Source organism: Bactrocera latifrons, unplaced genomic scaffold (genome assembly GCF_001853355.1).
Source record: "Bactrocera latifrons isolate USDA-ARS-PBARC rearing strain unplaced genomic scaffold, ASM185335v1 scaffold_72, whole genome shotgun sequence".
Classification (NCBI taxonomy): Eukaryota; Metazoa; Arthropoda; class Insecta; order Diptera; family Tephritidae; genus Bactrocera; species Bactrocera latifrons.
In genome coordinates, this window is record NW_017537401.1 from 4,664 (window position 1) to 27,485 (window position 22,822).

At 37.3% G+C, this 22,822-nt stretch overlaps 1 protein-coding gene across 1 annotated transcript in view; it reads right to left on the reverse strand.

Moving 5' to 3' along the window:
* Positions 1-5,557: 5,557 nt before the first annotated feature.
* The window catches only part of LOC108976043 (protein bunched, class 2/F/G isoform-like), a gene marked incomplete at its 3' end in the record, with an annotated part of 38,984 nt that continues 21,719 nt past the window's right edge, over positions 5,558-22,822 (reverse strand). The window contains exons 2-3 of the mRNA XM_018944943.1: positions 10,196-11,334; positions 5,558-9,348 (exon numbers count right to left, since the gene is read on the reverse strand). Coding sequence (XP_018800488.1) covers positions 5,558-8,745 — 3,188 coding nt within the window. The remainder of the gene's footprint in view (positions 9,349-10,195; positions 11,335-22,822) is intronic.

Sequence of the window (22,822 nt, forward strand, 5' to 3'; positions counted from 1 at the left end):
TCAACACGCGCCATGCCGACTATTTAGCCATAAAAAATGTGTGAAAAAAAAAAATAAGAAAATGAAAAAGTCGAATGATTGTGTGCATAGTAGCTGCTTATGTGGCGACAACACTGCGCGCTTGCGCTGTCGACAAGTGTGTGCGGGGTTAATAGCCGCTAATTATTTCAGTCACTGTGTGTCATCACGCAACTATGCAATGCGGTTGATACATTTGTGTTTGCATACGCACACATGTATGTATGTCTGTTGTGTACATATATGTATGCATCTTTGCATTTTTGTATGCGTAGCTTCGACAATCTTCTAATTTTATGACTATTTAACAATATTTACAATGTAAGAAAATTTCGCTGAAGAAATGACTTTTTCATGTGGAATTTTTTCCTACTATTGATATGAAATCAACGAAAGTTTGAAAAGTTTAAGATTTAAACTAAGCATGTGTAGATATAGTGATTTTCTAACAGAAAATGTTGCCTTATATTATATTTGATGAAAGTTTGTAAGGCAGCTATATGCTGTAGCCATTCGATCCGAACAGTATGTTCGGAAAATGTAGCCTTGCCCTAGACATCAATGTATGCCGATTTTCGTAATGGTACCTTGTCAAATAAAAAAGTTTTCCATACAAGTACTTGAGTTTCTTTGGTCAGTTTGTATGACAGCTATATGTTATAGCTGTTCGATCCGAACACTTTCTTCGTAAATTGTTCCGCTGTCTGAGATAATAATCTGTGCTGAATTTCGTCAAAATACCTTGTCGTTTAAAAGGTTCTCCATATAAGCACTTGAGTTTCATTAGTCAGTTTGTATGACAGCTATGTATGTATATGTTATAGTTGTTYGATCCGAACATTTTCTTCCAACATTGTAGCAATTCCTAAGATAATAATCTTCACCAAATTTTTTGAAGTTTGCGTGTCAAGTAAAAAAGTTTTGAAGATAAGGACTTAATTTTGATCAGTCAGTTTGTATGGCAGCTATACGGTTCCGTCAAAGAAGCAGCAGCTTGAGAAGAAAAGAACAAATGCAGAATTTTAGATCGACATCTCAAAACCTGGGCGTCTAGTTCACGTAAGAGAACAACGAATAGACGGAACATAACAAAATCGACTTAGCTCGATGCTGAACATTTATATATCTACTTCATATGATCCGACGTTTTGGACATCGTTGCAAACGYAATATACCCTGTTTAGTTTAAGRTATTAAAAATCAAGTTTTCTGCTGAATGAATATGTGGAGAAATGAGTACTCTCCTTTTCATGCCGTTTTTAGGATTGTGCATCAATGTGTAGTGTTTGTTGGCACCTAAACAGTTTCTAGATCCACAAGCCGCTAACTCCTATATAATTGAGACCAAGTACATATAACCATATTATATTTCATATCTTATAAGCAAATTTTTAGATTTTCAAAAAAGTTTATTACCAAATAATCTTCTCTCCGAAAACTCTCTGAAAACATGCTTACAAAATATTTACAAAGCATTTGGTTTGTGTGTCGAGTGTGCAAATAACCTATATATACCATATGTATGTATGTGATATTCATTGTTTATCTAAATGTATTTATCTTTGTTTCAAAGTGTAGCATTGACGTCAATCAAGTTTGAGGGACAATATCTGTAAATATTTTTACTCAAAGCGTTAATGGCAGCTCTATTTCATTCACCAAAGCAGATAATTCAATAAAACATAAAAAATAAATAACTATTGGGTTATTGAGTTTAAAAAATGCACCGAAGAATGAATATATTGGCGTACAGCGCCGTAACGTGCAAAATATTTGCGATATTTAAGTTAATTGTAAACACAAACAAAGCAGGCCCGAAGGGGAAAGAGAAATTTAGAAAATTAAATAAGTTCTAAATATTGGAATTGCTAAGGTTGTGAGAGGGAGTGACGGGAGATTACGTTTTTAACAAGGAAATAAAATGCGATAGGGGTTTTAAAAACTATTAATAAAGGTTTTATGAATCCTAGTGTAAAAATTTTAAAATGTTTAATGCGATGGTTTTATAGAGGAAGAAATTAATTGCTTTGAAATTCTATTAACACCACACCGAAGCTAGAAAAACCGATACACCAGAAAATATAAAAACAACATTGTCTTGATTTTGAATTGTCAGTTTGTATGGCAGCCATATGCTATAGTGGTCCGATCTGAATAATTTCTTAGGAGATTGTAGCGTTAGCTTGGACAATAATCTATKCTAAATTTCGTCCACATATCATCTCAACTAAAAAAGTTTTCCACATAAGAACTTGATTACTCTCGACAATTTTGTAAGGCAACTATATTTTACAGAGTTCCGAACTGAACAATTCGTTCAGCGCTTATAGCGTTGACTTGGGTAATAACCTATGCTAAATCTCGTCAAGATATCTTGTCAAATAAAAAAGGTTTCAATACCAGAACTTGATTATTCTCGATAAATTTGTATGGAAACTCTAGCTTACAGTTGTCCGATATTGGCGGTTCCGACAAATCAGAAGCTTCTAGGGAAGAAAAGGACGTGTGCCAAACTTCAGAGCAATATCTCAAAACTTGAGCGACTAGTTCGCGTATATCGACCCACCTCGACACGCGAATCAACGCCTCCGCTGAAACTTCAAATACAGATTTAGAAAGAAGGAGGGTGTGTAAAGTTTTCGCATATACGTCATATGACGAACGACGTGCCGATCGCGAAATTCTTCAGCCTGCCGACTAAAATCGTTATTATGGCCATGATTATGGCTGTTTGTAATTGCGCCGGTTGCGTAGCGCGCGTTGGCAATAAGCCAACTACGTACATATATACATTTATTCATACATAAATACAATCGGTTTATATATCGTTGTACTTCGGTAAGTATGGGTGTGTTCCTTTGACGYACGTGTGCTTGTGTGCGTTTTAAGTGTGGCTTGTGTACTTGTTAATACGAACACGCGCAAGCTTCGCTTTTTTCACAATCTATTTTTATTTTCGCCGCTGCTTAACCGAATGCAACAAGATGTAGGCAAACACCGAATTGTTAATACTGATGACGATGAACAGACACACATATAAATGCATATACACACACATATATGTATAAATATATAATGTTACAGAGTCATACTTTGTTGCATGCGAGAAGTTGTTGGGAGACGGCGAGTGGGTAAACGACCAGCCATTGCGCAGCGAAGTCAAATTTAAAGCACAAGAAATAATAATAATAAAAAAGAAGGATTGCTTCAACAAAAGCGTGGCCCACTTGTATTGCAGACAGCCACGACGGCATTCGCTACACAACATAAACAAATATAGACAGCCACCAGCCGGCAATACGAGCCGCATAAGCGGGCAACAACGGCATTGTCGGCATGTGCAACAACAGCAGCAGCGAACGGCAACTGATCGGCGGCATGAGTCGCGCAAACTCAAATGCATTCATGTATGTATGTTGTTGGAGTTGTATGTGCATGCATGTAATGCATATGCACATATGTATGTATGTGTGCATAACTTTGCTAAGTATGTATATATGAATACGCAAACATTAACTGCAATAGCCGGCGATTTCACAGCCGTATTGTTGCTGCTGTTTTAATATRCATTTACMTACATACATACATACATACATACATATATACACATGTCTATTCATATACGTTCCTGCTCTCTTCATTTATTTCTTAGCTACTGACTGCCTCCGAGTTGTTCAATTCAATTACTTGGCCAACCGAGTTTTTCTTTCAGACAGCAATCAAAGCGTCTGCTGGAAGACATTTATGTGAAGAAATCTACGGCTGTTGTTCGAACTTTAATTTACGAGTGAGAGCGCGTTGCGCTCATAAAAATATGAATAGACCGGTCGGAGTCGGGGTATGTATGGATATGTGCTTTTAATAACGGCTTTTGCAATAAAAGGTTAGTCAAGGTAAATTTGAAGTGCAGCTGATTAAAGTGGAAAGCCAAGTTCACTTGCGGTCGGATTTTGTTTAGGTCAGATCAGTTTAAATTTGAAAGACTTTTGGCTTTTTTTAAGTATTAGGTTTAAATCAACGTCTCTAGCCTAGAAAGTTCATTATCTTTATTAGGTTTGGAGAAGTACACGTCGGGAACTTTGTATCAACTCTAGTTTTAGAGCTCCGGAATACTGCAGGTCATGTTGATAACAACATCTGATKAGTCGGCGTTACGAGTTTTCGAGAGAAATATACGAAGACATTGACATAGATCAGTGAATTAAGAGACAGCGGCTATGGATGAAAACAATCCAACTCTGAGAGTATTCTCCGCAGTACCCGTCAGAGAAAGAGGAAGACCTTTACTACTTTGAAAAGACCAGATGGGGAAGGGCCAATCTCCGGAACGCAGCCTGCTGGAGAGTGGTGACTATCCATTCCGATAATAGAGCAGCGATATTAACATTTAGTTGATAATCCTTGCCTCTAGCATCGAGTTGTTTTATGATTGGACTGGTTTTAGTGCCTAGCCACAGCGGCATTGCAGAAAACTCTAAAGGGGTTGAGCTTACAAGGACAAGAACTTCAGTCGCAATAACTGCGGAATGGGAACTGATACGAGCTTCTTGGGTGCAGTGGTTCACTACTAAGCTGTGGGGACTCAGCAAGCGTTGGTCGACTAGCAGGTCATAAGGTATTTCTGGCTTTGAATAAATCGGAAGAGGTCTGGAGCTCTTCGCTCTCAGCAAGGTTCACCCTTCGGTAGTTTTAGTAGTTTTAACTGACCCCTTTCGCCAGATCAAAGCAAAAACACCTCGGAACTCATAATTTTAAACATCTGAGTGAAAAGGGGAACTAGAAGYAAAACATCTAAGCAGATTTGTGATGGGTTCATGGCGTTGTTGCCGATAGCTGATATCCAACTACAGAAGTTTTTCGTTTGGCAGCACAATGGACTGTACATACTAGTTTGAGTCAAAGCAATGCTGAGCGTGTAGACACTTCGATCCAAAAACAGCAGACATCAGCTTCGTATCATAAACAATTGGCAGTTAGAAGAATATTGTCGAGCCCTCTTATCCTCTTACATGTTAAGTAAACATAATKTTGATCTTAGTTTTGTCTTTGCTAAACAAGGTACGTCGGCCGTTGGATTAAATTACTCTTCTAATCTAAGATTTTGTCTTTGCAGTGGTTAAGCTTACTACTTCCYGTGTTTAGTTCATTGAAATTAGGACTTACCATATATAGAATGAGCATAAGGACCGGATCTTAAACGTAAGTGCTGACCACTTCATTTTATTGATGGTCTCATCTAAGACTACAGAAGTAAGTACAAAATACTATACTTCACACAGATCCACAGTGGGGGAGTACCATAATTTAGTGACGACAGTCACTTTTTAAAASAATTTCAGAACAATCTTTCCAGTGAGTATCAAGGCTAGTAGCTAAACACGGAGATATTTGTACTTAGATAATTTTAATTACAGAATATTTAATCATTTATCGATAAGCAAATAGACTTTCGATCTAGGCAAGTATTATTAGTTTCATCAAAAATATACGAAATATAAGAAATTTTAGTTCAATGGACAAAATTTATTGGTTGACTCACCTATCAGTCTCTGTTTCTGCATTCGGTTGTGTTTGCTGTGGTGGCTGTTGCTGTTGTGGTAGCTGTTGCAATTGTTGTGGTACTTGCTGTTGCTGTTGTTGTTGTTGTGCCGAAGGAGTTGGCTGTTGAACCGGTGACGGTTCTTCGACTGTAGTTACAGTTGCAACATTATTGCTGTTGTTGTTATTGTTAGTATTGGCACTAGCATTGTTCATATTATTAGCACTATGAATTTGTTGCTGTTGATGCAACAGCAATGTTTCATTTTGCAAATTCGCGATTGTTGTTGGATTGGTTATTTGGACATTGTCAAGCGTTACTGGTTGTTGTTGTTGTTGTTGTTGTTGTTGCTGCTGCTGCTGCTGTTCATGATGTGCCTGTATAGTGGCTGCCAGAACTTTAGGATCAGCAATGGTTGGCGGAGCACTTTGCATTTGTTGCGACAGCTGCTGTTGTTGTTGCTGTTGCTGACCCCCCGACTGTTGTTGCAATTCATAGTTTGTCAATTGAGTAACGATGGGCATCGTTTGACCAGCTGGAGCTGATTGTTGGTGTTGATACTGTGGTGGATGTGTTGGTTGCTGTTGTTGTTGCTGTTGCTGCGACTGTGGCTGCGCTTGTGACTGGAACTGGAATTGTTGTGGTTGTGTGGCTGCGCCATCGATTTGCGATGTCGGTGCGGAAGCCGATTGATTTTGTTGTTGTTGTTGTTGTTGTTGCTGCTGCTGCTGTTGCGATGATTGTTGTTGCTGAAGTTGCATATTCATGGCGTCGTTGGCCAGCATTTGCGGAGGAGAAGGCTGGTGTTGTTGTTGTTGCGGTTGTTGATGATGCTGCTGTTGTTGTTGCTGTTGTTGTGTAACAGCGGATTGGAAGTTTTGCTGCTGCTGTTGACTGTAGTTACCACCTTGCTGTTGTGCTACATAGGCTGTTGGCATGGACTGTTGTTGCGAATTGTCAACCTGCTGCATGCTAACAGCACYGTTATTGTTTTCACACATGACAACGCTGCCATTATGAAACTGTAAATTACTAGGAAGTGTCTGCGGCTGCTGTTGTTGCGGCTGTTGCTGTTGTGCCTGTGGTGGCACATAAACCGTACCAGCTTCCTCGGAAGCGGCAATCGCTTCTTCCTGTTTCTTTAGTTGCTGCAACGATTGTTGCAATTGCTGTGCGACAACTGTTGCATAGTCCATTGGCAATGTTTGCCCGTGGACAACATCCTGAGTGGCTCCACCGACACCTGTATTGTTGGCATTCGCATTATCAGCATATACTTGTTGTGACTGTTGCTGTTGTTGCTGCTGCGTATGTCCCTGCTGTATGCCGGCTGATTCGGACATAAATTGTTGCATGCCATGTACTACCGTAGCCGGTGCGGTGGCAATACCAGTTGGTGCAGACATTTGCTGATGCAGCTGCTGAGCTGGAGAGCTGACGCTTCCATCACCTTCACCAAAGTTCCAGTTATCATCATTCGCAGCATTGGCCACGGTGCCGCCTCCAGTAGTAAGTTGCAAACTATTTCCAACGCCATCCACATGATTTTCGAGTAATTGGGCGGCGCCCGTGCCAATTATCATACTTTGTGTAGTCTTTGCCGGTTCGCTGCTGCCGCCGCTACCCGATTCGGAGGAAACAGTCTTTTCATTATTGTTGCCACCGCCGCCCTCCTTGCCGCCGGTGCCTACAGTTGAGTGATCGAGATAGTCCATGCACATCCAACGTCCACGGCGGAAGGGCTCAGTCGACTCGATTTTAACCACCTTGAAACGTTCGCTACGATGCTGCGTCTCTTTGATGTCGTCCTTCTTCTTACTGCCGCCTGGTGTGACAGCAGCGCTCACCACATTTATAATGTTGTCCGAAACATTGACCTGTACATTTTGTATGGTCTGTCCGAGCGATGGTCCAATGGGATCTACAACAACGAGACCATACTGTGAACTGGTCGGTATCACCGGTGCTGTAGTGCTCAATGCATTATTGGAGAAATACACTTCCTCTTTGGAGAATGTATCTTCTGACATTGAAGGTGTCTCATTTTCGAGATCGGTAACACGACTATGAGATTCATCTGTATGGGATTCATCCAAGTCGTCAGCCGATTCATCGCCATTATCGGAATTCACCTTGGGATGTCCCACAGTAACGGAAGTAATCTGAAAAGATGAGGTCGTCTTTGGTTTTTTGCTTGGCTGCGAAGCGGCAGTATGGGGCTGATTGCCGCCAGCGCCATTTACACCACCACCACCTCCATGGCCATGACCGTGATGACTGCGGCTTGTATTGGTGCTGGCCGAACTACTGCCACCACCATTATTGTTTGGCGATGTGACTTTCGTCGATGTCGAAGCCGTAGTGGCTGTTGACTGTGGTGCAACTGATGTGCTCGAGCTGGTACTGTTATTAGTCACATTCGAGTGAATGCTACTATTGCTGGTCGCATTTGAAAGGTTCGTATTGGACGAATTAGCGACCGAACCAGAACTACTACTGCCGCCATTATTRCCACCACTGACAGAGGCGTTGAGACGCAAACTCTCACTGGTACGACGATGCACTGCGTTAGTGGTGCCGCCACCACCACTACTACCACCTGTTGAAGCTGAATGGTGATGATGATTCATGCTGCCGCTGCTGTTCACATTATGATGGTGCAGAGACGAATGATGGGCGCTCTGTGAATGATGGTGATGATGACGTTTGTCCGACGAGTTGGTGGCTTTCGCACCACCACCGGTATTTGCATTTGATAGCGATGTCATTTTAGTCAACGGCGGCTTCTTAATCGCTGTGGTACTGGCGGCACGTATGGGAGCATGAGACTGTATTGTGTTGCGGCGCTGTGCTGCTATGGTGCTACTCTTAAAYATATCAGAGAATTGATTATGATCCATTATGGTAAGCGAATGGCTTTGCTCGGGATGCACTTGATTTGTATGATGCTGATTGCGGATGTTGTGATTGTGCGAATGATGATTGATGTTGGGTGCAACAACGGTTTGGGTGTCTTCGGGCGATGATGCGGAATTATTCTCTTGTGGCGGTGTTGTAGGCGATGCGAGTGCAGAGGGAGGTGGCTGATCTTGCTGCGGCGACTGCGGCTGTTGTTGCTGCTGCTGCCCTTGCTGCTGATGTTGCGATTGCTGACCGGAATCTTCCGTGGCGGTCTGATTCTCGGCCATAATCGGGTTTTTCAAGGTGCGCAATGTCTTTAGCAGATAATCCAGGACGAATGATTTTATTACAAAGAAACCGTATCCAAATGTATAAATCTGATCGAGTTTGTAATATGTTTAAGGTATAGTTTCGATTATATGCGGCTGCCTTAGTGTAATTTGCTTCAAGTTAAGTTTGTTTATTTAATTCACCTATTTGCACTTAAGCTTACGACTTAATTACTACTAAATTCTATGCGTTATTTATATATATATATGTATTTTTTTTTAGTTAATTTTGAATCGATTACTTCTGCATCAGTATGCAAAACACACGATTTTTATCGATTTTTCATTCACTGTTGCTAGGCTCTACTTCTTCGTTTGCTTTTTTATTTGCCGCTGCTTGTCACAGCTTTAAAATTGTTGTACACTGTTAAATTTACATCAACCAACTGGACTGATTCGTACACAGCGCTTTTGCGAATTTTACAATTGGTTGCTTTTTGTGATTTTCCTAATAGTTTGTCTGCTTTTTGTTTGTGTTGCTGTTGCTGCTGCTTTATCTGTATTTGCAATTGTTGTCAGTTTTATTAGTGTCGCTGATGAGGTCGCGCTCAGCGGTAACTGCTTTAAGAATAGAAATTTAAATTAAATTTAATTGAATTTGATCATCAGTACAAGTACGTTGCATTTCATAGAAATAGATCAGCTCCAAAAAAGSGAAGTAGTAACGAGATATACATATATGCAATATATTTATACCCTGGGTATATTTTCATACGCCGAACAGAGTATATTAAATTTGCTATGAAGTTTGTAACACGCACACATTATGGTTTAAGGCAAGACTGTAATCTCCAAAGAAATTGTTTAGATCGGATCACTACAGCATTTAGCTGTTATACAAACGAAACGATCGGAATGAAATGCTTATATAGAAAACTTTTTCATTTGACGAGTTATCGTCACGAAATTCGGTAGAGATTACTATCTAAATTAGAAATGCAATCTCTGAAAAAATTGTTTTGATCGGATCACTATAGCTGCCATACAAACTGAATGATTAGAAGCAAGCTCTGGTTGAGATCCTTTTGTATTTCTGAATGGTATTATAGCTTCGCTGCAAGCGAAGTTAACTTTTTTCTTGTTTTTAATAATCTAGCTTGAAAACTCTTCAGATCGGCACTTTTCAGAAGCGCTTATTCCTCAAAGACCTAAATTCGGTTGAATCGTATAATCTATTTGCCAGCGCATTTCATAACTCCTCATAATGACCACCTAACAACCTAACCATCGAAATTATATTTTAGTGTTCTGTTGCTCTTTTGCTGCCTTCGTGAAAAAACCCTCTCAACTGCTTCCAGTTCCAATGACACTTGACCTATGTCTGTGAAACGCAATTTCCCACTGAATTTGTGTCTATTCATTTATAGGTTACTGTATTATAACAGAGATATTTGGTTAGCTGACGTACGTCGTAAGGTTGACAAAGGCGCTGTGCTCAAAATGGCTATAAAAACGACTACGATTTCAGCGTCTAAAGTCCCGACCTGGGTTTGTTCGCGCTTTAGTTTGATGGCGATATAGAAGCGGTTATAACTCGTCTCACGTTGGGCGCTGTCGTCGACGTGCACTGTAACCGCGACGTTGACAGTGACAGTGGCTATTGCCGCTAATATTGTTATTACGCTCGTTTAATTGCTAATAGTGTAAATTTTGATTTTATTATTATTATTATTGGTTTGTTTATTGTTGCAGTTTTCTACAATACTTTTGGGGCTACCACTATTGGGTTTGTCGTTGTCCACATGTAAACCAATGGCGACGTTAGCGATGCGACGACGTTGCATAGTGTGGCGTTGCCACAAGCATTGCTGTTATATAGACACAATTACTGGATTACTGGTATAGTAAAGAAAATTTTATATAAGTTGAGCACTTAATTTAATATTTTTGTAACCCGAGTTCATCGTGGTTTACACTTTAAACAGCCACTCACACACATCTACCATTAAGTGTAGCACTCTCACCTTGATCACGACGCTCTTGCACTAGTTGACTTTGCTTATTCTATTCTTGTTATTTGCAACATTTTCACAAATATTTTCTTTTAATTTTAAATTAATATAAATTTGCATACTTTTAAATTATTCATAACCAAGCAATCTAACTTATGCTATTTTTATACTTTTTTTTCTTATTTTTTTTTTTTTTTCAAGCAGTAGAACACATTCGTTAGTTGATTTTTTCTCTTTTCAAAACATCGCGGTTTATGCGTGAACAAAGCACCTCTGATATTTACGCACTTCACTCTTCGCACTGGTTGGGTTGTGGAAGGTAACTTAACGAAAAAAAATATAAACTAAAAGCAAAACTCAAAAAATCTTAGTAATTTTTTGCTTTTGAACTAAACATCTATACTTTATGTTGTTGTGTTTTAGCATTTTTTCACGAACTGAAGTAATAAATTTTTGATTTATTTTACTCAAGTATTGAATTTGTTAAATTTTTAAGGTTGATTGTTGTTGTTGTTGATTAGAATATTAATCTTTTAGCTAATTATTCCATCACACGTTTTTCAAACAGAGGATTCAGTTTCCGCTGAAATTATTCCTGGAATGAAACAGAGCAGAGAATAAAGCGTAGATCAGTCAAACAGTTTCTTAAATAATCAGTTTCTATTGATCAAAGCGACATGTTAGTTAAATTTTCATGCGATTCTGATTCGGCATTTTAATGTATTTGCATACATATGTAMATACATACATATGAGTTTATGTGTGTGTGCGCTGCGCTGCTATTGTCATTGTTGTTGTTTTTAACTGCGTAGTTTGACTTTTTTTTAGCTAAGACAATACATATTTTAAATAACGCCTCGTCGCAAGATTCGCCGCGTCYTATGTCCATCAATAATACCTAAGCAAATATATCGGTTATGTTTGCACGCTTCGCTAAAAATATGCTATTTGATGCGAGAAACTCATTTCTGGTTTCATTGCGGTTTGCACTTAACTACTTAGTGTGCAAATATCTATTATAAACATACATACATATTTGTGTACGTATATACAAACACYCTGTTTCATCAGTTTAGCACACTACAGGTTTAAATAGTTTTGGTTAATTTCCAACAAATTTAAATTATTATTAATATTAGCTAAAATTCTGAAATTATGAGCGATTATTATCAAATAATTTTTATGCTGCTACCACAAAGTATTATATTTTTCAGCTGTTTAGTAGGAGCTTTTYCTGAGTTTCGAATCGTTTAGCCTTTTCTGAGCACATTTGCTAAAATAATGTATAACATTCATATGTATATAGGGTAGTCGAAAAAATCTTTTCGTATTTTGATTCGTATTTAGATGTTGTTGCATTCGATGGTCGAACGATTGATTCCGCATTTTACTTTCATCAACTGATGAGATTGAAGCTAGTAATCGAAAAAAACGGCCAKAACTGATCAACCATCAGAAAAAAGGKGAAAAACGGTCGAATAAAATGATATATATATTTGGTTATTATAAATATAAAAAAATAAGTTTTCGTTTGATTTAAAATACGAAAAGACTTTTTCGACTGCCCAATATTTTTAATGCCATCAGAAACAAGAGRTTTCAGCAATCATAAGATCTAGTCACATCAAAAAAAAATTGAAAATTTAACTTGAAAAATCTGTTTTTTTTTTGTTAATTGAATAAAGGTAAAGAGTTAAAATATTCTTTACCAATGATCGTTCATACAAAAATTAGAAAATCGGAATACAATAAATTAGCTAATAAAGGTGTGCCAACCTGTTGACACGCAGTGTATGTATGCATATTAAAAAATCGCATGGCATGTACATATATATGTTTGTTGTTGCGGCATTTATTGCTGTTTGTTCTGTTTGATTTTTTCGCATCTTTAACTTATTTTAATTACAATTTTTTTGTTTCTGTTTCGCGATACATACAAAAGATGACAAAAGGAGAGCTGCCAGCTGACGAAGTGTTGGTAAGCTACTGACAATAGTAAAAATTAAGGTTATGTTAAAAGTTTTCTTCGATTATCGAGGTATGGTGCACTCTGAATTATTTCCGACCGATCAAACTGTCAAAAATGAATAACATTTGAGTGATATGCGTCTTTTGTCTGATACCATTTGTAAAAAAAATGCTGATATCAAAAGYATCGTCCACAGTGAATTTGTCTCCCCTCAACAAACCATCAACGTTAAGTTTTACGTGGAAGTCCTGAAAAGACTCAAACGAATGGTCAATCGGATCCGACAAGACATCGCAGTCGACTGGAAGTGGCACCACGACAAGGCCCCGGCTCCAAYGCTTCCRCAGCCGCCCTTCGGCCCAGATGTGGAAAGCCGATGAAAGGCAAACATTATGTGTCGATAGAGGGGATCCAAGCATGATGCACCTCGGCTCTCAAGGCTATTCCCGAGAATGCCTTCCGTGAYGCTCGCAATGCTTGGAAATCGCGCTGGCAGCGTTGCATGGACGCAGAAGGAGCCTATTTTGAAAGTTTGTATAGAGTTTTAACTGTTGGTTCAATATATTTTTTTTTATTATACAATCTGTTCAGACAAAACCAAGTTTTTTATGGAGCTTTTTTATTTGAATTCTTTTCATTTCTTAAAACAAAAACTGCATTTTGACACTGCATCCAATGAAGACGAGGGACCATATGAACAAATAAAAGTACCTTGTATAAAAACTACAAGTGAAATAATAATGTAAAAGAATAAGAGCAATCAAGCAGCGCGCTACATTAACGCGACCAAAAAGAGATACCAGCGAAGAAAGGAAGAACGGAAAGTTTGTGAAAGAAGTAGAAAAATTCGACGACTTGAAGAAATGGGAGGCGTACAGTAGTAATGYAGCAGTTTGCTTTTCACAACCGATAAAGCGAAAAAATCGATAGAAAGCAAAAGAAAAAGTGTGCAGTTTCCTGTTGCTGTTGCGGCATATACATGCATACAATAACAACACACATGCAGAGGATGTAGGGGCACAGCGAAGTGGGGTGTGGTGGTATAAACGACATGTTGTATGGAGTTTGGCATTCGCGTTGGAACAGCTATTCTTAGGTGGCAAGTAACSAGCTGTAAGATGAAGGTGGTGGTGGCGTGGTTTAAGAGTTGTTGTTATTGGCCGTRGTGTGGCTTTACAGCTGCAGTTGTTTATTGACGTATTTGTGTGTGTGCATCAATGTATGAATATCGTGTTGGCAAGTGATGGGCAATGAGCAATAATTGCTGTCTGTACAAATTGGCATTCTTCACGGTTACTAAATCGACGAACACTATTATAAGAGTGGAAGCAGAGAAGGCGTCGGTTTGGTAAAAATACTCGCATAATGTGTATGCAATTCTTTCGCAGTGATAAAAACGCACGAGTAAATAAAAAGCGAAACATTTAGTGACTGACAAACAACTACTGYTAGAATTACATACGACGTTAATATTGATAGTAGGGTTGGTGAGACTCTCAAAACTAAAATTTTTTCACGCTTATAAAATTGACTAGCGCCTCAATTTTYGAGATAATAACCTGAAATTTTGCACCCTTCGTTTTCTTTCTCAGCAGCTGCTCACATGTTGGAAACGATAAATATATTGGGTACCCAATATATTGATTAGTCGAAAAAGTCTTTTMCCATTTTGTCAATAGATGTCGTTGCAATCGTATATCTCCAGTGATACCACTCACATTCATATCAAAAAAAATGGGAACGTTGAAAAAAAGTTGCAGCTGTTTAAAAATGAGTGAAAATAATGAAGAAATTCGCCATATTTTGAAATTTTTTTATAAAAAAGAGAAAAACGCTACGCAAACCACCTATGAAATTTTTGCAGTTTACGCAGTTCGTGTAGCACAACAATGGTTCGCTTGCTTCCATTCTGGAAATTGCGATGTGAAAGATGTACCTCGCTCCGGTCAACCTATCGTTGAAAACTCGATGAAATTATGGAAAAGTTTGAYCAGGACCGTCACATWAGCAGCCATGACATCGCTAAGGAACTTAGCATTTATCATCAAAYGATTTTGAATCATTTGAAAAAGGCTGGCTATGAAAAGAAGTTCGATGTTTGGCTACCACATGAATTGTCTGTGAAAAAATTAAAGGACCGAATTAACATCTGCGATTCTTTGTTAAAATGAAATGAAATCAAAGCATTTCTGAAGCGAATGGCAAAACAAGACGAAAAGTGGATCAAATACAACAATAACGTGCGAAAAATCATGGTCCAAGCGTGGTAAAGCTCAAAAATTTGTCGCAAAGCCAGGATTGACGCCTCGAAAGTTTATGCTGAGTGTTYGGTGGGAGTGGAAAGGAAGCATCCAGATTCTTCAGCCTGGCCGAACGATTGATTCTACATTTAGCATTCAACAACTGATGCGATTGAAGCATGCAATCGAAAAAAATGGCTAGAAATGATCAACAGAAAGGGCGATGACTCGGCAAAAACTGCGAGTTCGGCTGAGAAGTTTTGATGCATCCACCATATAGCCCTGACCGTGCACCAGCGGACTACCAATATTTTCGTTCAATGCAGAACTCCCTTAATGGAGTAAAGTTCRCTTCAAGAGAAGCCTGTGAAAATTAGTTGTCGCAGTTTTTCGACGAGAAACAAGAAAAATTTTACACTGATGAACAATGGCTTTAGCGGAAAAAAGTGGTTGAACAAAATGGCACATATTTGGTTCATTAAAGTTCTTAAAAATATATAAAAAAAAATAAGTTGAAGTTTGATTAGARATACGAAAAGACTTTTCCGATTACCTAGTATTTTTTTAATTTTAAGCAGAAAATGTTTGCTCACCACCAGACACCTTTTTGGGAGAGAGCCTCCTGGAGGTAGACTACGAAAGCAAGGGAATCAAACAAACCGTCGATTATTAATGTACTGAATTCTAACACTTTAACACAATTAAACTCTAATTTCAAACAAAATGACAGTCGACTTTTTAATCYTTTTCAATTAAAAAAAAATTACCACCCTAATGTGTTAATACTAGAAAGGTATGCTGAAACTGCAACTTCGGAAATGAGTCACTTGAAAACAATTGTCTGTTTTGCTTTTGTTACTTTTTGTTGTGTTTGCGTTTGATTATGCACTTTCTGACAAATATAAAATCAATTTTGATTATTTCTGTATTTTGTCACGAATGTTATTGAGTGCAATGGCCATGAAAAAATTAAGGGAAATAAAGAAGTAAACAGAGGAGGTGCAGAATAACAAATGTTTTTAGAAAATTAAGAAATGTAGCCAATAAACGTTTTTTTTTTTTTGGTTTTATTAGAAGTGCGTGTGTAAATAAAGAATATTAGATTAATGAAAGCGATATAAAACAAAACGAAGTGATATCAGTACGCAAATGCCTGAAAATAAAAATAAATACATAGATGCATACGTATCTAAACGGGAACTAAGTGTAGTCATATTTTTAGCTACTGCGCGGCTATTAATTAAAAAAAAAATTGGATCGGTACACGAAATATACAACGGTATGTAACCAAATAACTAATGCACCATGAAAGCGGCATAGTGTGACGATGAATAAGCGGTGATAAACAGAATGGTGAACAATAATAGAGCAAATGTTTGAAGAAGAAAACTTAGAGAGAAAAACCATATAATAAAGAGAGTGGATAGTGATATAAGAGAAGAAAGTAGAATAGAGGAATGATAATGCTATGCGTACRCGTCTACTTAAATACAAATAAAAGAAATTCTTTGAGCGCTATATATCAACGCAGCGGGTGCAAAAAAATTGTCGAAAAATTGTTTGAGCGTAAGTCAAGCCTTCCAGCTGGCTCCTTCATGTCGACGTGACGTTTGGAGCGTACTGCATAACGTCGGCATTTRTCGGAAACTGATGTTTGGCCAACGCTTTCTTTCCAGCTGATACGCTCGGGCAAATACAACAAACAGTTCTCACGCGTYGCGTAGCTCTCGCAATCGTATGCGTCGTGAACATGCGCTCGCTGTTGTCAAGCGGTGGTGTGCGGCTGTTAGCGAGGGAATACGATCAAAATAATTTTCAAATTTTATATACATACATACATATGTATATATATTATTTTGAACTATGTGCCATTTAACATTTATGCTGCGCTGCGGCAGCGCAGCCAGTGCCGAGTGTAGTTGACGCTATGAACGCCGACAGCCACCACCTTGCCGTCAACAGCATATTTATTTTAAAAACTAAACGAACGTAAATGCTGCCCCACCGCAGCTCCCACACTTGATTTTTAGTTATATATGTATGTATTTGTGTATGTATTGTACATACATATGTTTCGCTTGCAAACATTTTTAGCTGTCACACGTTTCTAGCGAATGTGCAGACATAAACATTGCAAAAATAATAAATTCATAGTGTACGTGARGTTGTATAGCTTGCACGACAAGTAGGTATGTTGTTGTTGTTGCTTTCGCATTTTTCATTTCTCAATACATTCAATAGTCAGTGGTAGTAGTTCTTCCTTATTYATTTATATTTTTTTGTGTGGCAAACTAATACGAGAATGGAAACAAAAATAAATAAATAATGTAAATGACATACAGACATACATCATTAATGCCAACAATATATCTAAAGGCATCAAATTTCTAAACAAATATATATTTATTTTTGCTATATAGACATACAGTTGTGCTCAAAATAATAGGAGTGCGTCACAATATAAAATACAAAGTTATGTTTTTTCAACAAAAACAAGGATTTTACTAATTTATTCTTTGTCCACGAATAGTTCATTTTATGTGGTTTTTTTTAAGCAATTTTAACTTTTTAGTAATACACAGTAAATGAAAAACAAAAAAAAAAACAAACCTCAATAATTCGGTGTTCAAAATAATGGGAGTGCATCACAAAATTCAATAAAACTTATAATAAATTAAAAACTTAAAATGCAGCACATCTGTGGGRCATGGGATCGATTAGATCACGACTGCGAACTTTTCAGCGGGATTTGCTGCCATGTCTCGTGGACTGTGCTCCATTATTCCCTTGTATTTGATGGTCTACGCTCAGCAACAGCGTTTTTAATATCTGTTCATAAGTTTTCTATGGAATTAAGGTCAGGCGACTGAGCAGACCACGACATAACCTCAACTTTATTGACCCGAAGCCATTCCTTTGCAGATTTAGGTGAATGTTTCGGGTCGTTATCTTGCTGAAACAACCACTTTAATGGCATATTCCATTCTGCGTATGGCAGCATTATCTTTTTCAATATATCCACATAYACGTACTGATCCATGGTTTCTTTTATCAGATGGATTGGTGCCACGTCGTTGTASGAGAAACTTAGACGGTCTTAACAGTGAATTGCGGATTATATTCCGTATTTGGTGGACGACGGATATACGATCTAGACCCTGTGCCACCAAATAAAACTACAAGTTCCTCGTCCACAAAATATTTCTCAATTTCTCCGGTTGCCAGTTGCCATGTTCCTTGGCGAATTGGAGCCGTGCTCTAATTATGTTTATTTGTCAACAACGGAACTTTTCGCGGACTCCCCGCAATAATTAAATTATTTTCCAATAAACGGCTACGAACTGTTACATCGCTAAAATCACGATTTAGACACTTTTTTATTTCTCTAGACGACGCTTTGGGATCTTTTTTTAGAAGACTGGAGTATGCGTCGATCGATTTTTTAGTAGTTTTACGTTTTCGKCCATGTGTTTCGGCTTTATTTTTGKAGAAMATGGAATTTGATATCATTTGGTYAGACCCCCGAGTATTTCTTTAATTTTTTTTTTCTATAAGTTTTCCCGTTTTTTCTAACATTTTTAATGATTTCACGCCTTTTGTCGCTGCGATGTTTCCCAGTACCCATTAATTAATTAAAATAAATGACTTATACTTAAAAAAAAATCCCACCGTTTTAATTTTTTTGTACTTATTTTTTAGTTTTTTACAGATTTTGTTTAAATAAAAATGTATTATACCACTTGGTAGCTCACACTCCTATTTTTTTTAAACAGCGCAATTCCGTGACCGACACAGATTTGAACTCATAGCAATGGAAATAATCTCAACAACTGAAGTTTATGCTTTGTGTTTTACTCGCGGAATACCGTTAGAAATATTTCTTGAAAAGTGTTTGATGTTCGTRTTCTGATATGATAATTTTTTTGGGTTAAATATTTTTCTCAGGGGCATTCCTATTATTTTGAACACAGCTCGTTGTCAACCCTGCAGAGCAAGTCCTTGAAAGCGTGTAGTTATTATTATTGCCGAACGCCTTAAACTAATTTTCATCCAGAGCGTCAATGGTTAACGCCACAGAATTAATGGTGGCTTGTAGTCAATTGATATTTAATATGTATGTATACGACGCAGTGTTGCGCAAAATATGTGTAGTAGCCATACATGTGTAGTAACGATGCCATTATTGCGTTCTCGCTAATTGAAATATGTGATTTTTYCATTACAGGGATTTCCTATATAGAGTGGATTCCCGTATTGTAATTTATACTGTAAGGTATATTTGGTATTATGTCCTAACAGGTTCTTGACTTTTAGATTCATATATTATGTTATAACGTAATCTATATTAGAACGAGGAGGATGGAGGGAGTGAAGAAGGAAGTTCACACCACTGGGGAAAGTTCTCTGACTGCCATTTCTTTGCGAATGGTCAAAAACGATCTTTTACATGCGGCTCAAGCAGCTCACAACTTCTGGTCTTAGACCAAGTATCCTCTGGGTAGCCAAAGAACATTTGTTTGAAGGCGAGCTAAAAGGAGAAGGGGGAGTGTCCAATGTATGTCCTGCATTCAACGAGTCTCCGCATGACACTGGCCACCGCTTTGCAAGCGCTACCAACCCCACATCCCTTTGGTCCGACCCCGTCGAAACAGAACGTTTCCTGGGCCTACCGTTAGATGACGTCGACGACAACGCAGATAACCCTTACCATCCTAACGGGGATTGWGGAACCGTTAGAACAACAACAACAGAAGKGGGGACAAGCCACGTAAAAACGCCTCTTTTGATGACTAGATATGTATRTTTCCTTTTATGTTCCAAGTGAAGAAARATTCTGTAGCACGACTTGAACTATCGACATTTGTTTAATTTCCAATAAATTGGTCCATAATTTCAGATAAAGTGATGAAACTGCTTTTTACAAATGCCATCGAAAGATSCTTTTGCTCCTCGGAATGTCTATTGCCATTATTTTTGTTTTCTTCTTGTCAAGCTAATTTCTTGAGCTCAACGTTAGAAAGATTGGATGCTGTTTCTTGAGCTATTTCTTCGACATCTTCTACATTTAAAATTATTTTGTTAATTCCACCTTACCGTTTCATCCACATAGAAGGGATGTTCAACTTATTCCAGTGTGAGAGCGACTCAAAATAAGCGTTTTTTATAAGATTTTCCATTATGGTCAGATCGAACAAAATAAGAATTTTTGGGCATTTTAAATTAAAACACCCAACGTTTGTACGAATAAAAATTACTAGATAAYGGTTATTTATTATATGGAGAAACTATTTAAATCTTTTTAAAGTATATTAGAACAACTGACTTTTGAACTTTGAATATCCAATAAAARGATTTAAGCTTGTTATTCCTCAATCATTACATGTTTTTAATCATTTTCCATTGAAAATAAATACTATAATGCTTAAAATTACAAAGCGTTTCAACAAATAATTTTAAATTTCACATATATTTTTTAATTTTCATTGTTTTACATTTTTCATAAGTGGTCTTGAACGATGCAACAAATCCCTCCGTTTACATATGTTTTAGTAAGATTTCAATCTGGCCATCGCTCGTTTCCAATTGATAAACGTCAAAACCTACTGAACTCGATTAAATGTCAAAGTTCAGTAGGTTTTGACGTTTAACAATTGCTCTCTCACAATGAGTTAAACATCTCTTTATCTCTGACATATGTTATGTCAGTAATCTACTAACTGACCTCTCAACATAACTAAACATGCCAAATATTTGTATGCAACTCTGGAGACATGTACTCAAAAAGATTGTGATGTCTCTACATTTWATTATTACAGTATACTCGGGGTAGCATGAACGTAGGAAAATGCTTTAATGTCATGAGTCTATTTTAATCGATGAGCTGCYGAATATCGTGAACATCATAAGTCTTAAATATTTAAGAAGTATAAAAACATGAAATCTGCAAATACGGAGGGTCCACCTCTGCCATAGAACTGTATTTGCTATCCTTCTCTGAAGCTGAAGAGCAGGGCGATTCATAAATAAATAATACGAGGTTATTACTATGAACTATAAAAAAATGTGGATAAAGACATACTAGTAAAATATGTAAAAAGACCTTTAAAATTAGATATCGAAGGGCTGTTTAAAATTTCATTAAGATCGGTTGAGTAGTTAGGGAGAAATCTTGCAAACCTACTTTGAAAAWACTGTTTCGACAAAAACACGATCGAGCGGTCAACTTTCAAAGGCCGTATCTCCAAAACCAACACTCGGAAATTTGGGACAATATTCTAGGGATTTTTTACATTTTGCAGATTGCAATCCACGAAATTTATAAAAAAAAAAAAAATATAGTATCAAAGCTAATTTTCATATAAAGGATAGAGTAATATTTATAATATGAACGACTTGTATACTGTAACGTTACATAACTATTCATACTTTTTAAAATAGTCTCTGATAGCAATAAACATATTTCCAATTTTCACTTAAAATTCTAATTTTTGGTGTGGTTTTGCGCTGAAATTAATGCGAGTTAATTTAAACTAAATATGCGTTTATGGCACATAAACTTCGAACGGAAATAGCGATAAAAGAGCARAAACGATTTTATTTTGATTTACTATAAAATTGTGCACATATTTTCTCTCGTTACTGTAATGTAAACTTTTGTTCTGAAGCAAGTGTCTTCAAGTTTATGAGATTGCATATATGATGTATGTACGTATGTATGTACATACATAAGTAGCCGATTGTAAATATAATTATACTCTTTCAGACCTACATGCCTACTTATTCAGTTTGGGGTTAGGGAAATGGAAGTAAACGGAAACTGACATATGATCGGTCGAATAGATTTATTTGAAATCAAAATAAAGTTGTGCAATTGTTTATATATGTATGTACATATGAAAAATAATTTTCCRTTGTTATTTCCAGCTGTTATGCGGGTTTAAACAGAATACGCAGTGTTCTCGTATTGACACCTCTAAATTGTAAAACAGAAGTGATTAAAATAAAAGATGAGTCAAGCGGACTGAAAATAAAATTAATGATTCATATAATTTAAGTTTCGAATTAAACATAAATTCAACCATATGAACGGTGGTTTGATRAAATCAAAAATCTCATAAACAATAATAAAAACCATATGATAACTTATCAACTACAAAAATGCTGCTATTATATATTTTTTATGATACGATGGCATTTATTTAAGTAAACAACCCATAAATGGAAATTTGGTTCACTACTTGCTGATCGAATGCATAATATGTGCATCAGTTTGTTCATAAATTTATATGTTTCAACAGGAAAGATAGTACAAGTTCCATACGAAAATAGCCGCTACCAGTAAGGATGACTGGCTGGAGGCGGTTAATAGTCAGCCATGAAAGAGGCAAAAGGAAAGTGAAAAAGTGAATCAACATTTTAACTGCACAGCCACCACGACCGCAACCACGAAGACACAACGAAACAGCCGAATGAAGCATATGCAGACAAACCAGAAATGAAAGTGCGAAGCGCAAGAGTGATAAAAGTACAAGAAGAGAAAATTCGTTGCCATTGCTTTAGATGTCGGAAAAATGCTGCTGCGCTGTGGCGCTACTATTTACCGATTACAAAGCCAGCCACTGGAGGAAAGCAGAATGGATTGGAATGCAAAAATTCTTTTCGACATTTTCGTTGTATCTTTCGAGGGCGAAAACCCGACATATTGCAGGCATATGAGGTGGAAACACTTAGGCAAACGAGAAAATGTCATTAAGTATAACGACACACTATATATTTTCTCTATTAGCGACATTGACACTGATAGTAMAATAAGATCAGCTGTATTATTAAATTCATTATAGAATATATTATATAAATGCATTTAGAATAACCAT